Below are 26,334 nucleotides of genomic sequence, written 5' to 3' on the forward strand. Positions count from 1 at the left end.
CTAAAGGGAAAACAAACCGACTAACTGACAAATAACAAACGCTAACAAACAACATATGAAACGTAAAAGCAGTAAAGAAATGAAAGAAATAGACAAAGCAAAGAGTGGCAGTATTACAAACAGCTATTCACATCTGCATGAACCACCGAGGACAGTCAATTTAGTTAAAAGGGGTTACAGCTTAAACGCAGTTATTTAGAATATAGTTGAGATACTTGCACTGGCTTCCTGAGTGTGCTGGGACAAGTTCTTGTGCGCGTGGAAAAAGCGTTTTCACAGTCCTGATGGTTTCAAAGCAAGTGGGTGAGTCCGTCTACTTCTTTCTTAGAACCGGATTGGCTGACGAAGGTAGAACGAATTTAGCCGAAGCAAACTGCTGGAAGAAGCTGTCTCTTAGGCGAGAGACAGGTCTCGATGACGTGCCAGGCAGGAGGGCGAGAACACGATTTTGAGCCTTGTTTGCTTCGTTCACAGATGTTTTAAGCCTGGGGGATTCACGCCCCTCCAAGGGGGGCGATCTAATGCGATGAGATGATTCTTGGCGCAAAATCAATGTTTCTTTGTCCTGCTCATTAGCTCATTTGCATTTAGAGTCACCTAGAAATTGGCACTGTAATAGCCTTAGAATAAGCTAAAGATGAGTATGGTATAAAATGCATTACTGTGCTATACTTCATCTTTTAAGGAATGAAGAGAGAAACATTTAGATATAAAACATGCCAGGATTATAAGTACAATGACCTGAAGTTTGTACAAGAATGTAAATATAAGCGGACTACAACTAAACACACATTCTTTTGAGGTTATAGGTGAGGCCGAATAACATGGAAATAAGCATACAATGTGTTCCTTATGTTGAAACTAAACACATCTGCTTAGTGTAGAAAAAATCTGCTGTCTTTTGTAAAACATAAATTGCTGTTTGAAGAGTATTTATTTTATCTTACGTGAGCTAAGAAATGATTTGAAACTGTAATAGCTTTTGTGGTGGATGTTGAAATCTTACATCTATCAAGAAATTGGCTTTACTTTTTACTTTTTCAATGTTGCAGGAATGGGCAGGTTGAAAGAACGAAAATGTACTCATTAATTGGTACTATTAATCCTTAATAATACAATCCATGACCATTACAAATTCAAATCGATATGAATTAGGATTACGACTCATTTTGACTGTTAATTGACAGGTTTTTCTGAAACAGATCTTCTGAGAAATCACACCTTTTTCTTACAGCCACAGGGTCTGTAAAACAATATCAAGGTAAAGTGCAGGCTTTTGAATCTGAAACGTTGTTTGGCTGTCTGACTTTGTGTGCTATAAGGTTGATTGACATCTCTGAGAGGCATAATTTTTTAGAAAAACTATTAGAAAAAATGTGTGTTGAAGTTGGTTTTACTAAAACAAAGTAAAGCTGGGTATATTCTGTTTATTTTTATAATAAAAATATGCTTTTGCACAACATTTCCTGTTGGGACAGGTAGATTTACTGAAAGTTAAAGCAGAATTTAATAGAACATTTACATAAATAGCACAGACAGTAATGTAACCATATGTTCTGTTGAATGCCATGTGGTAGGAGCCAGGGTGGAGACAGAAGGGGACTGGAGCAGGAGGAACCAGTGGACATTCCCCATTACATTCATGTAACAATTTGTTTCTATTTTGTTTGTTTGTTTGTTTATTAGGCTCTCTATGATATATGTCATGACTGTGTTCTATGTCTTAATGAGAGTGAGATGCTAAATCGATATTTACTTTGTCAGGAATAGCATCTGTATTGTGATGTGATTTTAAATCATGTCTTACTGTATATAAATATATCTGTAGTTTATTAATTACCTTTCTAGATAATTGGCTTTTAACTCACATAGGTAGTTAAAAATAGTGAAAGTTCTGAATTCCTTGTAGTAGTTTTAAGTAAAACATCAAGGCGACATGGTGTTGAATTTGATGGTACATGAAATTTCCAGTCTTCTGAAAGCTCCGCAACAGTAAACAATGTGATTTCACAATTTGCATGCTTGTTTTTTGAGAAGCTTATTATTTGAAATGTTGAGAACTTAAACACGTTCACGTGTCTTTCCATTAGGACATTCTTGAGGCACTGGAATTGCTGGTTCTGCATTGTTTTCATCCTCATCAGTTTAGACACTAAACAAACACAAATGTATGCTTCAAAGTTTGTGTTATTTGTTGTGTATTTATTTATTCTATAGTTTGTAGATTCATTTAAAAATAAGTTTTTGCTTAAATCTGTGATCATTTCAAAGTTTGTTCCACTTTACAATTTTATTCTGGAAAGAAAGAAGAGATGAGTGATTTACAATCAATCAATTATGATTTGTTTTACTTTAGTGTCCCTTCTTTAAGTAAGTGTCATTTAAATCAAACAGGAAGTGTTTAAATAATGAGAAACCAGTCTTAGGGAGTCCTCTGGTGGTGAACGTGAGGTGTGTCAGTTTTATACAGAATAAGAAACCAGTCTGTTATCTGTCTTTAAAAATATTTGTTAGATGATTAAAAGTTATATTCGTTGACTAATAAAACACATTAATTTAGGAACATTTAACTGCAGAGTTGTTTGGTAAGCAAACTGAATTGAGCTCAGGAATAAGTATGTACAGATCTTATTTTTATGCACCAAAAATAAAAAGGTCTGAATTGATTTATCTCTTATGTCCTTGTAACTTGTATTTGACTCTTTTTCTGTAGATGGGAGTTATTTTGAGAAATGTCTCAGTGAAGTTGTGTCCACGTGAAAGCCATTTTGGGTGAATTCAAGAGGGACTTCTTGCATCCCCTCCAGTGGATGAGTAAAGAATTGTTATTATTGATCAAGTTTATAGCAGTATAACCACCTTACAACTTAAAAACCCTTGCACCACAATGGTTTGTAGCCTGTGAAAGTATTATTTTCTAAAATGTTCAGAATTTTTTTTAAATGTGGTAAAAATAAATTTCTAATTGCATAAACAGACTGCAAATTCACAAGCTGGGTGTAACATGTAATTTTACTTTACAAAAATGTTAATATTAAAACTAGAATATTCCTGATTAAGAGACAAAGAGATGAAGTTTGACAGGTCTTTCAAGGTTCTACATTCAGATATCCTCTATACATTTTTTTTGAAAGAAGCAGTCACACCTTCCATCTAGCACATTGTGAAAGATGCATAATCCTTTCTTTGTGTGCTGTAAAGCAGGAAAGTTCACTTCTAAATCAAAAATGCTTAGTCAGCTGTTCCAGAGATCGGTGATGTATTTCTTTAGGTCAGAGTTTTTCCACAGCCTCTTTACTTTTGTCATCTGCTATAACAAACAATTATATTGTGCGGTTATAACTTCAGAGCAAATGCAAAAGTGACCGCTTGCCCAGGTGAGAGGGTAAAGGTAAAACTACCCATCCCTCCGATTGTTACTTTGAAACATTATCAGGTGCATCACATGTTCATGTGTAACCCAACCACGCATAACTCTGTGATTGTTCCATTTCAACTGTTTCCATGGGAATGGTGCTTCTACAACTATGGCATATTAATAAAACAGTAAGATCCAGCCCTTTTCATCCAACGATTCTGTAGTGTGTCCAAATTGCCCCCTACCCCTCTGCTGTATACTTAAAATGGTTATCATGTAAACATGTACGTATTTAACAACAAGACAAGGCAATTAAGTAGTTACGAAAAAACTAATAAATCTTATGTCAAATCGGAAATCCTTCTTCCATCCACCAGGTTGATAGTATAAGGCCCGCTAATCTCGGGCACAAATTATTTTCCAACTTTCCAGTGGGAAACCAGATATTAGAAAACTCAATTTCCGGGGACTTTAAGGGAGAGGTTTAATTCTGAATAGGCATTGTGACAGGCAGAAAAACGACACGTACGCCAGAGTGATAATTACACAATCCCAGAGGGTAACTTTATTGAAAGTTCCCGTGGGCGACAGGAGGAAAAGAGATAATTAGCCTCCTTGAGCCCAGGGGTACGACCTGTGGTCCGGAGCTCTGGGTGGACGAGTCGTTGAGCCGGCCGTTGGGCTTGATGCTTCCGGTATGGCTGTGCGCGGTCCTGCCAGTCTTTTAGTCGTCCACGTCTGCGCGTGCAAGCTAAGACTCTGCGTTCAATCATGTGTTAGGGAGACATTGTTCAACTACATTCCTGTGGCTTCGGCTTTTGTAGTCGTGATAATGAGCTGCGTGTTGATGTCAGGCAGGTGTGCCACTCTGATTTCCTCCGTCTCCATGGCAACGCTGATTGCACAAGGGACTCGTCACAGCATTTATCAAAAAAAGTTAGCTGAAGTTGATTAAACTATGAACATGATTTGACATTGTATTGATTTGTGCTTAATGGTAAAAGAGATACTTATGATGAAATATAAAAACTAATTTCTCAAACTATAACAATCATTGATTATAATGTCTGGCATTATAAAAAAAATTCAAATTTCAACAATTATACACCATGACGAAAATCCGAATACGTTTGTATCGACTAAAACGAGACGAGAATGCATAGACATTAAGTCGACCAAACTTAAATAAACATAAACAGGACAAGGATAACTAAATAAGATTTGACGTGACGGACATAAAAACTAGCTGACAAAATAAACACTACGTTGCAGTCTTCTTCTATCTGATGTGCTGGCTGAGTGAAACCGAACAATTCTAGAAGGGAAGGAACCGATATTTCCTTTATGAACTTTTTCTGCTAACAGAGAAACTACAATGTGCTGGGCCCTTTTCACAATGGGGTCAATGTTAATGTGAGGGTGTTGATGGCTGTGTTGTGAGATGGTCAGAGCTGGTGTGGCGCACTTTTCACCCGCAGTAGAACTCAAGTCATTGGCTTGAGAGTTGATATTACGCTGTCCTGGGAATGGTGACTTGTAACTGGTGATGTTTTTCAGGCCCTTCCACACTAATGTATGGTCGTTGGTTGAGAACTGGTTTTCCAGCATTATGGTCTACTTTCTCTTAGCCACTTTTACCTCCAGATTCAGTGTGTATTACGTCTGTTTGTACAAGGCTTTGTCCCCACTCCTGTAGGCTTCCTTTGTAGCTTGGCGAAGCTGTTCTAGTGCTACGCTCACACAAGCGTCAGGAGGAATGTCCACGTTCACCAAAACGAGGAAAACTCCTGGGGTTAATACAAAGCATAAACCAGCCCGTGACCTCCTTAAACCCCCTCAAACCAGCATCCATGCTTCAAAACATACCTAACCAGCATATGGTGGGGTTTTTTCCAACTGGGTTTGTCCCTGCCTGTCAAGCGATGTTTGTTTATACATAAAATAAAATAATCCTTGCAAAAAGTTGTGCTGTGTTTCGTTACGTTTATTAAACTGGCTCATGCAGTTTCACGTGATTTACAGTAAGGGAACAAAGTGAGCTTTTGCAGTGGCTTGTGGGAATTTTTAGGGAATGAACGTAAACTGCTCCCTCGCGAACTCCTTCACTATTCCCTATTTAGCGTATGACATTTGAGTCCATTATATGGGGAAGAAGTGAATGAAAATGAGGGAACGATTTCAGACACTGACGTAATATAACCTGCTTCTGACAGTACTGTCACGAATATTCGACAGAATCGTTATCTTACACCTGTTGTCAGGGATTTCGAGACAGAGAACCCAGACACAGGCATCGGGAAGGGATAACAGAAGACTTTTGTTAATCAAACAGAAAAACCCACGAGGAGGCAAAACAGAAAATAATAATTCAAAAACAAAACTTCCCACGAGGGGGAAAAACAAGAAAGTCCAGATGACAAAAATAATAACGCCACAACACGACTTGGCAACACAGGAACACGGTATATCATACAGGGAGCAATAAGACATGTATACAACATAACAAGCTGGTACGGGACAGTGAGCAAGAGGGACTTAAATGGGGGAAACTAACGTAGGAAAATTATATAGGGCAGGTGACGGGAATCAACACTGAGGGCGAGATTACGGGGAACAAGGGGGCGGGGCTAAGACACACGACGGAAGGACATGTGGCGTAGAGTCACAACAAAAGTCACGTGTCTCCACACATAACACAACAAGCACAAAAGACACGGTACTGTCACAACTCTGTCCACAGAACTAGAATCATGAAACCTATGTGTTTTCATGGATTGCTCAGTAAAATGATAATGTAAATTTTCACATTATTTTTCACTTTTTTGTATATAGATATGGGCTGAGGACACAAGTAGCAAGTCAAGAAGAGACGCTGGGAAAATAAATAAATAAATAAAGTCTTATGTGCCAGGAGGCCATAGTTAAAAATGATTTCCTTTTGCTTTGTGTTTTATGTTAAGAAATAAAAAGAGATTCTTACCAGCTACGCCGACCCTGTCTCCTTCCTTCCAAGAACACAAACCCTACTACAAACTGTTTGCCAAGTTTATTTACTTATTTACTAAAATAACAATGTAGTGTATTTTGGATAAACCAAATGGTCTGAATCATCTAAAGAAGCGCTATAAAACCCCTCCACTCCCTTTTGTCCTTTTTTCTTGATACCATCATCAAAATACCATAGCAGAACCTGGCTCCGGGGGTCTGGTTTAAGGTTGTGCTCTCTCAATTAGAGTTTGGATAACCCTTTGGTTTCTCTTTGGGATATTTACGACTCCTAAGCTTCAAAGCGGAGGCGAGAAGTCTCTGTCTCATCTCTAACTTAAAGAGTAAGCAGCATTAGATCATGAAAATTACATTTCATGCAGTCTGCCAAGAAGTAAGTCCTATAATGAATGAATTACAAAGTTATTGGCTCGTAAAAAAGGGAGTCGACTCTGAATCATGCAAACAAGACGTTTCTCTAACCGCCGCGTATGTACTTCACTAGACATAGACGTTTTGCTGGGACTTCCGCAAAAACTTCAGTCTCTACTCCCCCAAAACACTGTCACTCGTTCGTGATGCGTGTGCCGTCTGAAACCTGTGTTCTATGTTGTGAAACTAAGTGCGCCTTATTTATACAACCAAAGGAAGAACTTCTGAGGAAACAATGGTAACAATTAATTTTCAAAGAACAGCAAAAGATTATGGTTGTCGTGTCAGACATTCTTGCGTTGCATACTGGCAAATCTTTTTTTATTGGCATGGTCCATCTGGACAATCTGTGGAGCTCGACTGTTGTCTGCCATGTTTGGCGCGGATGAGTTGTGTAGTGTTAAAGACACAGGCGCTAGTTAGCGCTGCTGAGTCACAATAATTATTTTTAAAACGAATTGTATTTCTTTATTTTACTTTAAGTCATTGTTGAGTCTTCCACTTTAAGTCAAGTCAAGTCTCAAGTCACTTGCTCTCAAGTCAAAGTCAAGTCAAGTCATTTTCTTACATCAATCAAGCAAGTCCCAAGTCCTGAAAATTGTGACTCAAGTCAGACTCGAGTCAAGTCATGTGACTGGAGTCCCCCACCTCTGGTTAGCTGTATTTTATATAATCACCGAATCATAAGAACCCAACTGCAGTTTCATTGATTTTAAACATTGTATTTGAACATCTTGTGTACAGGTTCTTTTTTTGCAAATGAACTCTTCATCCGCTTATCATCATATTCATGGCGTCATAGTCGTACTTGCGTTTACTGTCTTAACTGTTACATTTCCATACAACAAAATGTAAGAAGCCGTTCTCATTTACATATTTTCTGCTCATGAAATAATAATTCAATGTAACTTTTTAGTGCATTTTTCTGTAAACACTACTAAAGACGCCCGTCGCGCATAAATACCTCGCAGAACGCTCCATGTCAACTGAAAACAATTAAAAAGAGCCGCGTCTAACAGCAATAAGCGCTTTTTACGTGATCGTTCCCCTACACTGGTTTGTGCGCGTGGGTCGTGGCGCGTCTGTGTGTGCGTGTGTGCGTGTGTGTGTGTGCACGCGTGCCTGCATGCATTCGTGTTTGTTTTGAATTTGACGGGTCCGGAGCGAATCGTGCTGTCATCTGTCAATCTCCAGTCCGCATGCGTGTGTATGGTGAAGGTCAGGACGTTACTCTTTCAAGATGTTCCAATTTTTTATTATTATTCTTCATTATCACAAGATGATACTCATGGTTTTGTTTAAAGTGTTTTTTGTTAGAGACAGTGAATTACTCGCTGAGTGTGGCTTAATTTATTAGAAGCATCGGAAGCGGCCTGAATGTTGTGCGTCTTCATAACTTCATAACGCAATAACTCTTTTAAAGCTCTGATTTAACTGTGAACTGTTGGATGGATGCAATGCATGTGTGTGCATGTGTTAAACATGTAACACATCATCTATTCTCGTCGTGTTCTAACTGTTAATTACTTTGGGGAGCAAAAGGATCCCCCCGACTTTAAGGTGCTTTTAGTGCATCATTGTGTGTCCGGGATGCGCATAACAAATAGCGAAGTGAATGCATTGAGTGCAGCATTCTGAGTTCAGGATGCGCATGCGCGCTTTTATTCCACTCCGCATTGGAGTCTTTTATTCGGTGAAAGTTTTGCAAGTGGTACTAGTTTTGTGCAATAAACAGAGATCGATAGTAGTATTTTTACTCAATGACATTATGAAACTGAAAACAGATTTGGATATAACTTGGAGGAAAAAATACAGAGCATATACACATTTTTAAATGTTTTACCTTTAACACGGTACTTAAGTACATTAAAAACTACTAAATTAAAAATATTGATTTTAATGTAAACAAAGATTATGGTGTCAAAACAATAACATTTATTTATGAAATGTAGTTGAGTAAAAAGTATGATATGATTTATAATTTAAAACTCTAGAACTTATTATTTATTGGAAAGTTTGCCAAGTAATTAATAAGATAACCAAAAAAATCTTTATTTGATTAATCAAAAAATAATCGTTAGATTAGTTGACAATTCAAATAATTGTTAGTTGCAGCCCTAGTTATAATTCGAGCTGTCCTCTATTGGCAACTGTATTCGTATACAGGGTTTCAAAGGCAGCTATCACGTTGATGGGCAGATGGTCTTCCTCAGCATTTGAATCCTAAATAAGACCTGACTATAAAATCATCCTCGACGCTCAGCAAGCTCTATCAAGTCTCAATCAAGGTATTTTCATGCATATATATATATATATATATATATATATATAGACTTGTGGTGGTGTCTTGCTTCTCATTCCCATTACCATTCGATCCTGTTCTCAAATAGTACCTATCGAGGCCTAAGTCTCCATGTTATGGCCTATCGTGGCCTCTGTCTTTATGTCGCAGCCTATCAAGGCCCCCGTGTAAATGTTGGGGCCTATCAAGCCCCCGTCTCCATGTTGTGGCCTATCAAGTCCCACGTCTAAATGTTTTGGCCTATCGAGGCTTGTCTCAAATTTGTGGCCTATCGAGGCCCCCGTATGCATTTCATGGCCTATTAAGTCCCCCGTCTAAATGTTGTGGCCTTTCGAGGCTTGTTTCAATGCTGTGGCCTATCGAGGCTTTCGTCACTATGTTATGGCCTATCGGGTCCTTCATCACCACATCGTGGCCTATCAAGGCTTAGTTAATGTTACGGTCTATCAAGGCCTTCGTCATTATGTCATGGCCTATAGAGGCCTTCATCATAACGATGAGGCCTATTGAGGCTTTGTCACTATGTCAAGATCTATCGAGGCTTGTCTCAATTTGTGGCCTTTCCAGGCTCGTCATAATGTTGCGGCCTATCGAGGCTTGTCTCAATGGCTCATCTCCACACAATGAAGATGAGTTCATTAGAGTATGGCGATATTACTAGCGAAATTCAAGGCTCGGTGAATTTTACGATTAATGTCTCAGGGTGACTCTCCCTACTCAATCTGGACTGTGCCCGAGCAGGTTTGACCCCCAAAGCCTGGTTCATTTGACAAGTGTGATCACTCCATATCGTGCCCGGGCATGGTTTGTTTAGCGGTTCCTGGCTCGCTTGGAAGAGGTGGATATTAGCGCTTGGGCACGGTTGAGAGCAGTTGGGATAAGTGAGAGAACACCCTCACTAACAATTTTATTCTTTATCTCATTATTCAGGAACCTCAAGAATCTTCAACCGGTGGTAGAAATTTCTTCCTTCAAATCTTTGGGGGTAGGCCCTGGTCCAGAGGCAAAGCCCTCAAACAATCTTAGGGGTTGGCTGCGCATTCTTGAGCACTCGATGCGAACTATGGACGGGGCCTACGCCAAATAACTATATATTTGACCGTTTTCGCAGCTTGTCGCTGATCAGTTGCCTACTATATGTTCATTGTCAAGTATTCTCACCTCCCGAGTCTTTCTGGTAGAAATGTAATCTTCAGCGCAGGTTCTGCCGGGAAGACTCAATCTTACATCGCCAACCGACGCGCGGCAGGAAGACCCGCTTATCAAGATTGTCTACGCTGCATCAAGATTGGCTGTACTGTGGGCCTGCACCTGCAGCTCGTTACTCTTGCGATAGTTAGAGAAGTTGAGGTGTGTTTGTTTGTTCACAGCATTTCTAGAAACACAATATTAATATAAAATTGGCAGAAACGTGTGTTTTCCAATCTTTAAAATGACATTTTTAATGATATTTTTGAGTACTTTTCAAGGTGAAACGTGAAAGAGTTATTTCTGTACTGTTAGCCTACCTTTGTGGCTGATCAACATTCAAGAAAGAAAAATCCTGATGAAAGATTAAAAACTTGACAGTCTTCACAGTCATGTGATCAAAAAAGCAAACAAACCTTTACAAGTGATTGAAATCAAATACCATATACACCTGAAGAAAAAATCTGTCTTGACTGTCTTGATTTTTTGAGTAATTTGATCCTGAGATGTTTGTTTCAAATGCCTAGAGCATTTAACTAATGGAACTTTCGTTCTCTATAATAAAAATATTTTAATAATTTGAAAGTGGTTTGAGTACCAATATAAATATAACAATCATAAGAAATAAAAAAGTTAGTATAATTCTATTTTAAAAAAGTATATTTTGTTAATGGAAAAATGCTAAATATATTTTCATGTGTGGTTGGAGAGGAGAGGTAAAGAGATTTTCTTTATAGGGTTAAAGAGTTTAGTCAAAGATATATGTAATAAAAATTCTTTATTGTGGTTGTTTGAATGACTTTGTCAACATTGACTTAGGCATTCATCTTCTGACATGTTTCTAAAATACTTGTGTCTCTGGAATGTATGATAGATTGACAAGCTTTTTCACAAGTCAAACCACAGAGAAATGCAAGAAAAATATGCAAAAAAAATCCCATGACCTATTTAAGGCTACTTAAATTTTATCAGAACATTTGTTAAGATTTACCAATGCACCCTGTGAGCCATATCTAAGCAGGATTAAGGGCCACACAAAGCACATCTACAACAAATTTCAGTCAAATAAAAATAGTAATAGGAAAAAATAAAATTAAAGCTTTAAAAAGTAAAAGCTTAAATACTTACAAAAAATTGGCCAGCATGTAATTTAGTAGCCTATTATGAGGTGAATTAAATATTAATTTAAGTTATGAACTGAATTGTTAATCACTTTCAGATATCATTTTCTATGTAAGAAAGCTTTTGATGGCACAAAGGACTTGCATATATGACAGACCGCAAGTTTTTGACAGAGATACAATGAAAGTACAATGAACTTACTGTAATGTTGTTTTAAATAGACTGTATTAGCACCAGAAAGGGAACACACCTTGTTAGATCTGAATCGATTGTGATACTGTGTTTTTACTACATTACGGGGAACGTGGAAAACCAGTTTCACTGCCAACCAAATATGTTGACCTTTAGGTTTCTATGATATCTGAGAACAATTTGCAATTAGCTTTGAAATACTCTTTGAATTACCTGCACTAAAATATTAAGTGATCCTTTTATTTTGTATTTTATTAGGCCTTTCATTGTTGCAGTCCTTCAGAAACCCTCTTATGTCCTATGCCACACAGTAAATCAAAATGCTCAAGTTGAATTTGTAAATGCATGATCTAATAATAAGAAAGTAGATCACTATTTGTTAACGCACTGAACGCACTTTTTTTTTTGTTGGTTCAACCTGTCACAAAATTTTGAATTAATTCAACTTAAAAATATTAGCAAACTCAATGAATTTCTCGCGGAGTAGACAAAAATGTTACTTCACTATCCAATAACTAAAGTTTATTTAATATTAAATTAAAATAAAATTTGAGTAATAAACGCTTTAAAAGTAATGTTTTTTTAATGTTTAATTAAGTAACATGTGACAACATCACAAGAGTAGTTTAAAAAAAAAAATCAAACAAGTCGATAAGTCTTCTGTTGAATGTTTGTTCATTTAATTTTTTCTGAATGTTTTTAATTTTTCAGTAAGCTACAGAATCTCGTTGTATTATGTAAGTCTTCGTGTCATTGTTAAGGTGTGTCCTAGGTAAATCAGGCGTGAGAGAGGCGTTAAGTTATCAGGATGTGGGGTATATATATGATCAAGCACTCACAGTGAGGTAAGAGAGATGAAGATGTTGTGGAAACTGACATTGGTCTTTGTGCTGCTCTCCTTACCAAAGGTAAATACATTCATCTTTATGTAAAGTCAAATTTATTTACTTACTCGATGAATAAGCAATAAAGAAGTTGATTAATTTCTAGCAAAGTAAGAGGGATACAGTGTTAACGTCTCTATTTAGCACAGAAAATTAAGAAACTGATATGATCAAACCAATATCATATACCCACATTTGTAACATGCAAGATTATAGAATACCTCTATTGTCATGAGAATTTGTGATTGAGAATGAAAATTGGAGCAGACAATAAATACAGCAGCAGAAAAAATTAAGAGACCATTTCAAAATTAGTTTTTCTGATTTAAAATGGACTATTTATAGATATTTGTTAGGTAAAATGTTCATTTTTGTTTCATTCTGTGAACTAACAATATTTTTCAAAGTGAAAAGTGAAGAAAGGAACTCCAAATAACAGAAAAGATGCTCTGTATTTTTTTTAAACCTCAATGCTGCAAAGAAAATAATGTAATACTCAGTCTTAAGCAATACAACAGTTATATTCGTACATTTATTTAGGAAAAGTTCAAATGTATTTTTTTTACGTGATGACCTGGATTTTCTTGTTATTCTGATCGTCTTTGCTGTTGGAATTTCATGAACCAGCTTCTATCACATTATTGTTTCTAATTCATTATTCAAAACAATTCAATCCAATTTTTATTTAGCTTTGCAATAAAAAACTAGGCCTGCTAGTCATAAAACTAATTTCAAACATTTAAGCATACACCATATGTTGTCATCTTGAATATTCTGATGAAAATATATTTTTGATAGGTTTTTAAGACAATAACCTGCCAAAGACAGAATTTTGCATTCTCAAAACCCTGTTAGCCTAAATAACATGCATGTGTTTAGTTAAATCTGATTGACTAAAAACATGTCATCTTGTTTCTATTGTTTTCAGGGTGTGACTGTCAACTTGAAGGTAAATGATTTCTCATCTCATAATGACCACATTTGTAGCACGTACCATTGTTCTCTGAGTGTCAGTCTAAAAGTCCTTTACTTTTCTCCAAGTGTGTGGCAGAGCTGATTTCAACACTAAAATAGTGGGGGGACAGGAGGCTCCTGTAGGTGCTTGGCCATGGCAGGTCAGCCTTCATGACGGAAATGGCCATTTTTGTGGTGGATCACTCATCAATGATGAATGGGTTCTGTCAGCAGCTCACTGTTTTTCAATGTAAGTAATATAATTATCACAATTTTATATACCAAGCTACCCTAAAAAAATCTTCTTTACAAATTAAAATGATAATGGTTAACGCTGTCTTTCCTTGCTTTCAGGCCCCCTGATCCATCTGTTTTAACAGTGTTTCTGGGCAGACACAGTCAGGAACTCCCCAATCCAAATGAGGTGTCCAGAAACATATCTCAAATCATTACACATCCATTATACGACTCATTAACCAGTGACAATGACGTGGCTCTTCTCCAACTCTCCTCACCCGTGACCTTCAACCAAAACATCACACCGGCTTGTCTGGCCGAGCAGGAAGCACATTTAACACTGGCTTGACCATGTGGGTCACAGGTTGGGGGACTGTAAATTCTAGTGGTAAGGCGAAAAAAGTTATATTTATACATGCAGTACATGGTTTGGATATGGAAAAAATGTATGTGAGTTTCAAATCATTGTATAGTTTTGATCATGTTCGTTCTTCATCATCTCCCAGTATCTCTTCCTTCACCTCAAAACCTACAGGATGTAGATGTGCCTATAGTTGGAAACAGAAAGTGTGACTGCCTTTATGGAAACAATAAAATAACAGACAACATGATGTGTGCTGGACTGTTGGAGGGTGGAAAAGATTCATGCCAGGTATCATAAATGTTCATTAAACTTACCTCATATGATATTCTACCTATAAATGCATAAAGAGGATTGTACAGTTAAAATGTTTACTTGTCAAACACCAGATATCTAAAACAGACTGTTGTCAATTCACTGTAACTGTATAGGGGGATTCTGGAGGTCCAATGGTCTTCCGAAATGGCCCTATTTGGGTCCAGGCCGGTGTTGTGAGTTTTGGTCGTGGTTGTGCCCTGCCTGACTTCCCTGGGGTGTATTCCAGAATTTCTCAGTATCAGGACTGGATCAGTGGTTATGCCGGGGCAGAGAGAACTGGTTTTGTCAGTGTTGCATCCAACGGACCTGATGAAATTGACATGAATGCGACTTGTAGTCGTCCATGTATGTAAACTGCTATTCATGTAATCCCCTCATATATTAATTTTCTTTTGCACCATATACTAATTTAATCCTTACTTCCATTTCACTCTACCTTAATTTGGTTCCTTTTATTTTGTTAAATTCACACCAGAAGCCCTATCTGACAGCTCCCTAGGTTTGTTTGGTCTAAATTCAGGCAGTAAGACACACATCAGAGTTATTTTCTATGCTATTTTCCTTTTACAGGCTACTGTTAGAAAATCTGATAAAAAAAATATTTCCAAAAAGTTAATTTTGTCCATGTTATATATTTAAAATTGTATTATAGACTTATCCAAAGTGACATGTCTTTAATTCCATCCAATTCAGTAATTTAACATTCTTTTGGATTGATCTATGGCTGACTAATAATTTACTAAAATAAATACTAATATTGAGAATGATCATCACCCACACACAAACTGACGTTTTTTCAATCAAGATAGGGACAGAATTCTTCAAATTGTAAGGTTTTATATATAATTTCATTTCTTTTTTGTAACTTTATATATTATATACAGTATAATCACATATATTTTCTATATTAAGCTATTATGTTTTGTAAACACTAACTCTTACAAAAACCTTTCTGCATTTAAACTTTGTCATTAAGACATTGTTTAGTATGTTTATAATGCTGTTTTCTAATGCAATGTAGAAAAACCCCATACACACAAACAAATAACTCAAGCTGTCTTTTCTCCTCAGCAATGTGTGCATGGCCAATGATGGCTAGTCTGCGTTATTTTGGTTCCCATACATGCATTGGAACTCTGATCGCTCCAAACTTTGTCATAACTTCTGCTAGCTGCTTTAACGGGTAATCAAATGTTCTGTAAAAAAACTGTTTTTAAAGTTAATCAGTGACCTAATCACAGATAAGTGTACTGACATCCATCTTATCCTTCAGAGCCATGATGCCATTTCATTGGTCAGTGGTGGTCGGTTTAGACAGGGACTGCAGCATGGAGATGACTTTACATGTACAAAACATTGTTTTCAACGAAGGTCCAGACAACAATGTGGCACTAGTGGAGCTGATGTATGGACCAGACATATCAGACCACATCAATGTGGTGGATTTCAACATGTATAATCATGAATTTATGCCTGGCACTCAATGTTCTGTAGTGGGTTGGGACACAGGAAATGGCCCATGTGAGTGTTTGTTTGCATTAGTAACTGTGATTTATATTAATAACCACATATATAATTTTTATTACACATAAATCATCATTAGATGAATCAGTGACATGTTGAGAATGATCTATTTTTAATTCCTAAGTAATACCAAGTTTATGTCATCATTGCCTCAGCCCCAGGTCTTGAGGAGATCCAGACAAACATTGTATATTGTAGTCCCGATATCAACTCTGAGATGTATATCTGCACAGAGTCCGTGAACGTACAGCAAGTATGTGTATAATAATTGAAAAATTCTGTTGTATTTTGTATTAAGTGGCATTGAACTCAATAAGATTAATAATCGGACACAAATGTGTGAAATTTGCTGAATATTATTGTTACCTATGTACGTTTGTAACAGTTTTCTGTCTCAATCACAGGATGATGAAGGCAGTCCCTTGCTGTGTCAAGTGGGTGGCAGGTGGGTTCAGGCTGGTATTTTGTCCATGGACTACAGCCCTTACCCAGACATGTACCTAGACATGTACCCAGATCATGGCCCAAGAATGCAAGTCTTCAGGAAAACATCGCAATACACCAACTTCATATATGAGACAGCCTACAACGTTCCATCTATTATGGATGGAGTGGAGTCATTCTCCCCCCTCTCTCTTACATGCATCCTTCTGCTCTCTCTGCCAGCCCTCATGCAGGCTTTTTATTAAGGCTGAGCTCCCTGTCACTTTAGAACTAAATGAAGCACTGACAAAGGCAGCCTATAAACCCAAAAATGAATCACAGAATTTTCAAGAGAACTTTACTTAAGCTGATTACTCTTTCATTAAAGATTTAGAGATTTGTTTGCTTAAATCTGTAATTTTTTTAATAAATGAATGTATTGAAGTAATTAAAATGAAATCACAACTGTCACAAATATTCTAAATAAAACAAACTACTAAAACGCATCTAGTTTTTCTTAAAAAGACTTTCATTCAATCCATTAACATCATTTAAGTAAGCACAGTGATCTTATGCTTAAAAACCCTTTCTGTGTCAGCACGATTTTTGAATGTGGGCTTAAAGGTGATTTCCATGTTTAAATTTACGTAACTCTGGAAAGCTTTGGTCTAGGCAGCCAATCTTGGTCTCGTTTTAAAGAAGATACTTGGAACTTTTTAATGAAATTTACTGTTTAATGTTATAGCAGTTTAAGTTTATTTGAATAAAAATACTTTTTCAATATAACTTTATTCCTATATAAAATACTACATAAAAAATATATGATTTCCCCGAAAAATGATGGCATTTTAAAATCCAATACAAACTTTGGCCACTAGGTGGAGTACATGCCTAAATGGTAAACCAGAGACACTTGATTTCACACTATGTTGAGACTTTTTTTTCTCATAGACTTGAACACAGGTTTTTAAAACATTTCAAAGAGGGTATACATAGTTTTTGAATGAACATATCAAAATAAAACAATTAACTAATTATAATAAAGCCAACTATAATAGCTAATTAAGTGAAAACAACAAACTCAACAAACAAGTATTTCCACATCTTTTACAGAACTATTTACACACTTTTACATGATTTTTACTACGTTTGTCCTATTGCATATCGGACAATGGATTTGAAAACAAGAGACAAAGAGCAAAGAGACTAATGGGAACATTATTGTTTTTTGTTTTGTAATAGCACTTTTGGCCCACCGGTGGTACAGGTGACATTTAAATTAACACTTCTGCCATGTTTAAAATGGACAACGGATTTGAAATCTAGAGACTTCCACCATTCCAACTATATATAGATTGTCATAAAAAGAAATTGGTTTTGTATAGGATATAGGTTTTTACGATGAAAACACTTTAGCCTGCCTGTGAGTCCTTAACAATTTCTAAACATATTTTAAAGTAACTTTCACTACGTTTGACATATCACAAAACTACAATCTGAGCGCTTTCCAGTGATATGTAGTTTGACAATATTTATTCCGTTTTTGATAGGAATATTACAGGTTGTTCTTTGTAATAAGATAATTATAGCATAATAAAAAATTGTCAGGGAACATTAGCAATTAAACGAAAAAAAAAGGTTGAAATGTACCACCCTTGGGATGCTGACATAGAAAGGGACATTTGTGATTGTGAATATTTATCTGAGAACAATTTTCTTTTACCAGGGGCCCGTTTCAATAAGGAGGTTCAACCAACACCGAGTTAAAATGTGAACTCTGACTTGTTTAAAACCGAGATGCGAAACTTTGAGTGTTCAGTTTCAGAACAGCTGATTTCAGTTAGTTCTATCAACTCTTAGTAGACGTACCTTGAGTTATGAACTTGCACCATAACTACGACAAGCTATCAATGGAGCTCCAGAACATTAACATGAAAAAATAAAGAATTCCCTTAAATGTTATAGGAATTTCAATTCTTATGTAGCCTACCATACCTGCATTAGCCAACATACTATAGATATAAAATATTCTGTGTATAACTGCATTAAACAATATTGAAATGAACATTTTGGAGTTATTATTACTATTATTAAGAGATGGTTTGAATTTTGTTGCTGTTGTTGATATTCATATGAGAATGTTAACATCTTGCTACATGGCTCTAAATGCTTTTAAGAAGCAATTGTGAGGAATTTAATTACTTTATACATTAATGATAGTGTAATTTAAATACGCAGTTGATTTAAAGTATCAGTTATTTTCAATTAACTTCCCCAACACCGAATACGACAGTCTACTGGCACACCAGTTTTTAGTACGAAATGAGTTTGACCCTCGCAAACCGCCGTACAGTCACCGGAAGTCGCATCTGTGTTGCCAGGACAACACTGATCATCAACTTCGCCACATTCGGCATCACGCTAACTGGAGTAAACATTTATTAAAAAAATATTTGCTAAGATTACTTAAAACCTTTTGTGAGTTGTATTGGGAATGCTTGGACGTTATAATGGTAAGTTTTTCTTTGCCTTGTTATTGACAAGATTAGTTTGTTAGAGAGCAACTCTAAACATGCATCTGGCTGTATAATAAAAACATTGTCATGACGGCTTTTACATAGTTGCTCATTCTGATTCTGGGCGTCCCGTTTGATGTATATATATACATGAGTTTCGCACTACATAATAAATAGCAGAACATGGTTTCGATTTATTAACAAAGCCGGAAACGATTTGTTAGCAATAGTTTTATTATGTGAGCTAATGCAGAACTAATTCACTTTTAGATTTTAATTCCTACCGCACTCTCTACATCACTTGCTCTGCAGGCTGTTCCTGTATGGGCTCTGTCCCTCCCTCTGCCTGCCATCATCATGATCTCAGTGGGGATCTATATGATTTTCCTTGCGGGTGTGTTGTGGTGTCATCATTGTCTCAAGGTAGAACTCATCATCAGATCATGATGAGCCAGTCTAGTCTTTTTTATTTCCTCTCTTAGTTTTCATTTTGGACCCTGGTTCTCTTTCTCCACAGGCCAAGTGTGATCCTCAGTGTTCAGATTGTTGTGCGAGTTTCTCTCCTTGTGAGTACTGTTTAGTGTGTGCCCAGTCATGTGATTGTCGTCCACCCTCTCTGCGCTCCTGTCTTGACTACTCTTGCCCTTCCCCTAATGTAAGTGACACACTGGCTATTATTCCCAGTTGTAGATATTAACTTCATTCATACATTTAAACAGCAAACATCCCTATAAATATGAATGTATATGAAATTTAATATGATAATTTATGTTAATTCTGTATTATTTTCTGATTTGAGCTTGAATGTTTTTTCTTGTATATTGCAGTGTGCGATGTGGGATTGTGCCTGTACCTGTCAACCTCCAGAGTGTGACTCCATCAACTGCTTCTGCTTTGAGATCAAGTTTAAGTAAAAGGATAAAGGGACCGTGGATGGCCCTCCTCACAATAAATGATGCCTTAAAAACTGCCTAAGTCACAGTTAGCTATGACACAAGACACAAAAGATTACTTTGTAAGTGTTCTGTAATGATAGGATTCTTTGGCAGACATTATTACACCCTTCCTGAAAAACTTAATCCTTTGGCATTAACGTTTCAAACGTTTGAGAAGATTTTAGATGTGTTTATTAGTGTTATACATAATTACACGACATGAATAAACCAACACCAAGCCAAAAGAGTTATTTGGTAGAAAGAAAGCAGAGCTTGGTTTTATGCAGTGCCATACTTTTAAAGAATTAAGTATGCTGCTTGCACATCAATCAGTATACATTTTGACAAAACAGTTTTATGTATTTATAATGTCATTTCATTTCAAAGTGTTTAGCAGTTATACTTATTTTTTTCTTTTGTGAAATATGATACAGATATGGATGTTGTGTGGCCAGATTTTGATATTCTCAGATCCTGAATACATTACTATGGCTTTTATATCGCCCGTTCTTGTCAGACAGCAACTGCAATCCTTTACTGTAATTTTTTTATGTATTTTATAAGTGTACATTTTTTTAAAGAATTAAAGATTTTTACAAGGTGTTGCGTCCACTAGAGTTATTGGCCACCAAGCATTTATGTTAGAATTTACTTTGACATTTACATTGTCTTGAATTTATCTGGGTTGGGCATAATTTATTTTATCTTTCATTTGAAGCAAGTTTCTATTTTTTATACGGTTTCCTATTGGCTCTGAAAATGCAGAGAAGATATTTTAGAGATTAAAGGTCATGAAATAACGTGACAGTAGATCCCTTTCCTGATGACAGAAGTGCATAACAGCAAAGACAAATTCAGATTATTACTCTTCATCTCTCGACCACACCCCATTTTGTCATTGTTTATTTGTGATTGAATGAAATAATGTGTGTTTGAAAAACTTCTTTAATAGCATATTGCCTTGATTCTCTGTGTCTCTTTCTCTTTAACCTTTCTTTGCTGCATGCCGGGGAATGTGAATGTCACATTGCCCTTCTCCTGTTGCATCGTGGGCTTGTGTGTTGCTAAGATTAGCCAAGCCCACGGAATGTCAAAGGTCGCATCATCTGAATAAATACAGGTCATCCAGCTTCAGACTTGTCACACATTCTATCCAGATCTCCTCTGCCTCCATTCGGGGAGTTGCTTCAGTTTACCTTCCTTCGTCCAGATAACGGTAAAAAATCATGCATTCTCCATTCTCTTTTGTTTTGTACTGCAATATAATCCATTGCCATCTTTCTAGTTGTATTCTGTAATCATGTTTAAATCAAATTATTTTTCAATGTTGCACATTATGTTGTACTGTTGCACATTTATATTGGTTTTGTAACAAACATTTACACTAACATTTTAGTTAAAAGCTTTTGTGTTATTAACAAATTATGCATACAATCTTTATTATGCTTAGCGTTCAACATCTTATAGATGTATAACTGGACTGCTCTCTTCAATCTTTTACGTGGGGTTTAGCTTGACCATGGGCTTTCAGCCATTGAAAGTGTCTATTTTTAATTTTGGCCTTTGGTTCAACGTAACATGAGTGGGGGTGTTAGAAGTGTTGCTGGAATGTTAAGAACCTTGGAACTCAAGGTCCTGGTCCATTTTGAAATGCTCTAAAGATACATCAAATCACTACACAATGAGATATCTTTATAGAACATTGCTATTCACCATCTCTGTGTTATTGTGAAATGCTATGGGAGAAACCATGGCAAGTTAACCTTCACCAGAAGAAGGGGAAAGTGAATTAATGTATATTATACATTGTATACAATATATACATCATGAATATTGCACTGTTTGTATATTATATCACAATCTGTGTAACCTTCCACTTATATTTGTATTCTATATCCTTATTCTATTCAATTCATTAAGAAATTCATTGTGTAAATGACAATAAAGGCTTTAAGCATAATGAAGGCCGAAAATTTCGAAGTGGAATTTACAGTACCGAATACTGCTCGGTAATGCATGCGCATGCCAAGGTGAATTATATCTTCTTACATAGCCTACTACACTGTATAACATCATCATGAGCTCTGTTTCCAGCATGTGATGCCTGTCACGTATCACAAAAACATATACACCCGCCCCTAATTGAAGTCTAAATGCGTCACTCTGAAACACGCCTCTTTAAGCACATCAGCCAATCAATGTCTCTACAGAATCAGCGTCACTTGTTCTCCTGCCTTCCGCTCGCTATCAATCAAATATTAGTCACGTCCTGATTGGCTAATATACGCGTCGCTTCCTACATTATATCCTTCATTGCAACTTCTTGCAACAGCGTGTACGGTGAATGACTCTGAGAATTTAACGCTATCGCATCGTTAACCGAAGTCATTTGGTAAGTGTTTCTTTATAACATAAAGTGCCGATATACAAGTGAGACGAAAATATCGATCGAAGCAGGATGCTAGTATTTCGCTAGTCGATTTTGTTTCGTTTTCCGTTACTATTAAAATAGTTTATTTTACTGCAAGTAAAATGACTGTACACGGTCACTCGTGGTCACGTGTCGAGTGAGGACTCGTTAACAAAGTACGTTAGTTAATAAGATGCGTTGTAATTAGTAAAAAATAGAGGATTTCCTTCATCAGAAAGGTGTGTGTGTGTACACACGCCCATCTGAAAACATTAACCTTTACTTGGGTTTGTCTTTTAGTCATCACTTAATTTTTCGTGCTTTTGTTCGATTTATTTAGTCTTCATTTATTGTTTGTGTAATCTGAGCTATCTCCATCTCATCATCCCATATATCTCTCTCCCCAGAGTCAAAATGCCCCACGCTTACCCTTTTCTCACCCCAGACCAGAAGAAGGAGCTGAACGATATTGCTCTCAGGATTGTTGCCCCTGGTAAAGGTATTCTGGCTGCGGATGAGTCTACAGGTTCGTCTTTGGTCCTTTAGTTGAATATCTAATACACGTTTGCCCACTTACACCTTCTCTTGTCTAATACTTTCTTACTGCTGTCATTCTGCAGGTAGCGTAGCAAAGAGATTTCAGAGCATCAATGCTGAGAACACTGAGGAGAACAGGAGGTTGTACCGTCAACTGCTCTTTACTGCTGATGACAGCGTCAAGCCCTGCATTGGTGGAGTCATTCTCTTCCATGAGACTCTCTACCAGAAGACAGATGATGGGAAACTTTTCCCCCAGCTCCTTAAGGAGAGGGGCATGGTAGTTGGCATCAAAGTGGACAAGGGTGTTGTCCCACTGGCAGGCACCAATGGAGAGACCACCACACAAGGTGAAGAGCTGTGCTTTTGAGAAATACTCCAAAGGTTAAGACTCTGTCAACCTAGTGAAGTTTACTTGACTAAAACTCTCACAATTTCTTTCTATCGTAGGTCTGGATGGGCTTTATGAGCGCTGTGCCCAGTATAAGAAAGATGGAGCGGACTTCGCCAAATGGAGGTGTGTGCTGAAGATCACCCCCACAACCCCCTCTAGCCTGGCTATCAGGGAGAACGCTAATGTGCTTGCCCGTTACGCTAGCATCTGTCAGATGGTGAGACACACAGATGCATATCCACACAGAATAATCATTAAAATGAATAAGGTTGTTTTATTATGATTTTGTTTTTTTCTCAGCATGGCATTGTGCCCATCGTGGAGCCTGAGATTCTGCCTGATGGCGATCATGACCTTAAGAGGTGCCAGTATGTGACCGAGATGGTTCTGGCTGCCATGTACAAGGCCCTGTCAGATCATCATGTGTACCTAGAGGGAACTCTTCTCAAACCCAACATGGTAACCGCCGGGCACTCCTGTTCCCATAAGAACACTCCTCAGGAGATCGCAATGGCGACTGTCACAGCACTTCGCCGCACTGTTCCTCCCGCTGTGCCTGGTTAGAAAATAACTTGAATTACTCTCATACACATGGTTACAAGTGATGCCTGCATCCTAATTTTTATTATCTTATAAAACAGGTGTCACCTTCCTGTCTGGAGGCCAGAGTGAGGAGGAGGCCACACTCAATCTCAACGCCATGAACCAGTGTCCCTTGCACAGGCCCTGGGCACTCACCTTCTCCTATGGTCGTGCCCTGCAGGCATCTGCACTCAAAGCCTGGGGTGGCAAGAAGGAGAATGGCAAGGCATGCCAGGAGGAGTTTATAAAGAGAGCTCTTGTAAGTATGGGTACAGACTTGAATAACAGCAGCTACAATGTTTAAATGTTCAAAGCCTAATTGTATAGATGAGTTGAATCAGTTGGTAGTGTAGCATTATTTTATAACATTTCTATTCTCCTTTACAGAACAACAGCAAGGCCTGTACTGGGAAATACGTGTCTTCAGGAGACAAAAGTGCTGCTGGGGCAGAGTCTCTCTTTGTGGCTAACCACGCCTACTAAACACCATGAGGCCTTTTTATACTTCAATGTTAATCCTAAAAAATCATGAAACCCAACTATACGAAATGCTCTGAACCCCATTATTTGACTCATTCCCTTTTCATTCAATGTTTGTTACTTTTGTTTGTGAAGCAAAACTATGGAAATCTGCTGAGAGGAGGCCTAAAGTATTTATATTCATGAATAAACGTAATATAATAACTTGAGATTTACATGTTTTCTGCCCATTAATTCTCTCTCTTACATCTTTTATTAACACTCCCATGTGTGCTACTGTCACTTTGTGAAGCTTTTCTCTTGTACTTGTAGTTACTTATATAAAATTGCATTTGACTTGTACAAGCACACATGCCTTTAGTAGGTTTGTTGTTGTTTATCACACTGAAAAACTATTAAAGTATCTCTCACAGCTGAGCTCAGTTTTGATGTTTTCTAAGTTGTTGTTTGTGTCAACCTGTTCTTAGGATTTATGTTGGTATTGTTATTTGTAATGAAATATTTTTGGTCATCTTATGAACTGTCCTGGGTGTGGCGGTAGATCAAGACTGTGGTTAAAACACAATCAATTCTGATATTTACTATAAAAATGTGTATTGTGTTCAGGAGCTCTGTCTCCCCATGATATACAATGCTTAACAGAAGAATTATTTCACGGAGTTACTTTTAAACTGTAAAGCAGCTTTAATATGAAAATTAATTAACCTTTTCTTAAACTTGAAGTTTCTTTCTGTGTTTTGGATTACCCTTAGAATCAAATCAGAAATGGCTTCGATGTTGTGAGCGAATTCTTCTGCAGATCTAGGAGCGCAACAACTAGACACAGAGGCATCCAGCTCTTGAACTCATTTACTTCAGGGAAGACAAATCTTTATATAGTGCACAATACGAAACCTGTTATACCAAATAAGGTATAGAAAACATAGCATGTCAGACAAAGAATGTTTAGTTTAGAATAAATCCCCTTCCTCCACATTTAGCCAGCTGTCTGCTCAGCGAGCAGCTATCCACTCTGTGAGCAGTAGAACCACACATAGGCTACACTTATTCATTCATTTATGTGGGCTTATTGACAAATGGGGAAAAAATATCTAACACCTTTCAAACTAAATTAAGGAGCATTGCTGTTTATAATCGTCTTGCACTGTGTTGTTCATTACTAATAAAAGTGAGTATATACTAGTGGTGGGCATAGATTAATTTTTTAATCTAGATTAATCTAGATTAATTCCAAGATTAATCTAGATTAATCTAGATTAAAATGGCTCATTTGAATTCTGCCGAAGGCATTCAGAATATGTGTGCTACCCAAATAATGACTAAAAGTAAGTCTTTGAGAAAGGGTTTCTCAAGCCAGGTGGCGCATTAGACCAGGGGCTCATCTCCTGTTTCCAAAATGCATCTCAAACTGCTTGAGAAAGCTGTTCTACTATGATAATTGGTGATGAAAATTAAATTATGTTCAATAAGATGAACTTGTGTTTACTTCCGCATTAGCTAAGGTATGATTTGCGTTTAGGTGGTACTTGAGACTGGAAGAGCTCCTACAGTACATTTACATTTAGTCATTTAGCAGACGCTTTTATCCAAAGCGACTTACAAAGAGTGAGGGAGCAACAAGCGATATGTCATACAGGAGCCATAATACATTAGATCTCAATACAAAGTTACTGGTTTCAACTAAAGCTAGACCACTTACCTGTTGAGAGAAAGTGTTTTTTTTAAACCAATTCCGCATTGCACAAGGTGCAAACAACCTTAGTCTTGTCGATGTTTCTATTGGGAAGCTTCTTAAAAATTTATATTCCCTGAAGCAAACCCGGCTAATAATACGATAAGAGTCTCACTGCGTTAACCCACCACTAGTATATACACATTTAAGTAGCCCATTAAAGTTTTAAAGCTACAATAAAAATGCTGTCTTCATTTTTTCACCCATAAATTCTGTATAAATGTTTTATAGTCAATGGTGGAAGACAAGAACTGTTTGGTTACAACAATTCTTCAAAATAAATTCTTCAAAAAAATGAAGACCGAATTATAATTTTTGCATGAATTTTTATTTTAACCTCTGTTAAATAATCCACTTCAATTTCCAATAAAAACTATGAAAATGATTAACTGTTAATATTTTATTTCTTTGTGCAATACCTAAAAATAATTTGTAATTAAATTGTAATTATTTGTTCTGTGCGTTGAC

At 36.9% G+C, this 26,334-nt stretch overlaps 2 protein-coding genes and 1 pseudogene across 3 annotated transcripts; all 3 read left to right on the top strand.

The window, feature by feature from the left end:
- Positions 1-12,393: 12,393 nt before the first annotated feature.
- On the top strand, positions 12,394-16,786 carry LOC130426975 (polyserase-2-like; annotated as a pseudogene).
- Positions 16,787-18,650: 1,864 nt separating this feature from the next.
- si:ch211-198p11.6 (uncharacterized) lies at positions 18,651-20,332 on the top strand. The gene is made up of 4 exons (XM_056753553.1): positions 18,651-18,793; positions 19,109-19,219; positions 19,314-19,451; positions 19,624-20,332. Exons 1-4 carry the CDS (start codon positions 18,791-18,793, stop codon positions 19,708-19,710), a joined length of 339 nt encoding a protein of 112 aa, XP_056609531.1. The 5' UTR covers positions 18,651-18,790; the 3' UTR covers positions 19,711-20,332.
- Positions 20,333-20,823: 491 nt separating this feature from the next.
- On the top strand, positions 20,824-24,551 carry aldoaa (aldolase a, fructose-bisphosphate, a). Of its 2 annotated transcripts, none has more exons than XM_056752634.1 (7): positions 20,824-20,947; positions 22,549-22,667; positions 22,762-23,028; positions 23,129-23,289; positions 23,373-23,631; positions 23,714-23,913; positions 24,042-24,551. In XM_056752634.1, exons 2-7 carry the CDS (start codon positions 22,556-22,558, stop codon positions 24,135-24,137), a joined length of 1,095 nt encoding a protein of 364 aa, XP_056608612.1. In that variant the 5' UTR covers positions 20,824-20,947; positions 22,549-22,555; the 3' UTR covers positions 24,138-24,551. The 2 variants fall into 2 exon arrangements, with proteins under 2 accessions (XP_056608612.1, XP_056608611.1); XM_056752633.1 differs by lacking the exon at positions 20,824-20,947 and adding an exon at positions 21,965-22,123.
- The last annotated feature ends 1,783 nt before the right edge of the window (positions 24,552-26,334 follow it).

The sequence above is a fragment of the Triplophysa dalaica genome, chromosome 7 (genome assembly GCF_015846415.1).
Source record: "Triplophysa dalaica isolate WHDGS20190420 chromosome 7, ASM1584641v1, whole genome shotgun sequence".
NCBI classification, from domain to species: domain Eukaryota; kingdom Metazoa; phylum Chordata; class Actinopteri; order Cypriniformes; family Nemacheilidae; genus Triplophysa; species Triplophysa dalaica.

Excerpts from the sequence above, each read along its gene's own strand:
- si:ch211-198p11.6 (XM_056753553.1), top strand. Across the intron at positions 19,220-19,313 it reads GGTGTCATCATTGTCTCAAG|GCCAAGTGTGATCCTCAGTG; the intron begins GTAGAACTCATC and ends CTTTCTCCACAG. Across the intron at positions 19,452-19,623 it reads ACTCTTGCCCTTCCCCTAAT|TGTGCGATGTGGGATTGTGC; the intron begins GTAAGTGACACA and ends TGTATATTGCAG.
- aldoaa (XM_056752634.1), top strand. The coding sequence starts at position 22,556 with ATGCCCCACGCTTACCCTTTTCTCACCCCAGACCAGAAGAAGGAGCTG. Across the intron at positions 22,668-22,761 it reads GGCTGCGGATGAGTCTACAG|GTAGCGTAGCAAAGAGATTT; the intron begins GTTCGTCTTTGG and ends GTCATTCTGCAG. Across the intron at positions 23,632-23,713 it reads TGTTCCTCCCGCTGTGCCTG|GTGTCACCTTCCTGTCTGGA; the intron begins GTTAGAAAATAA and ends CTTATAAAACAG.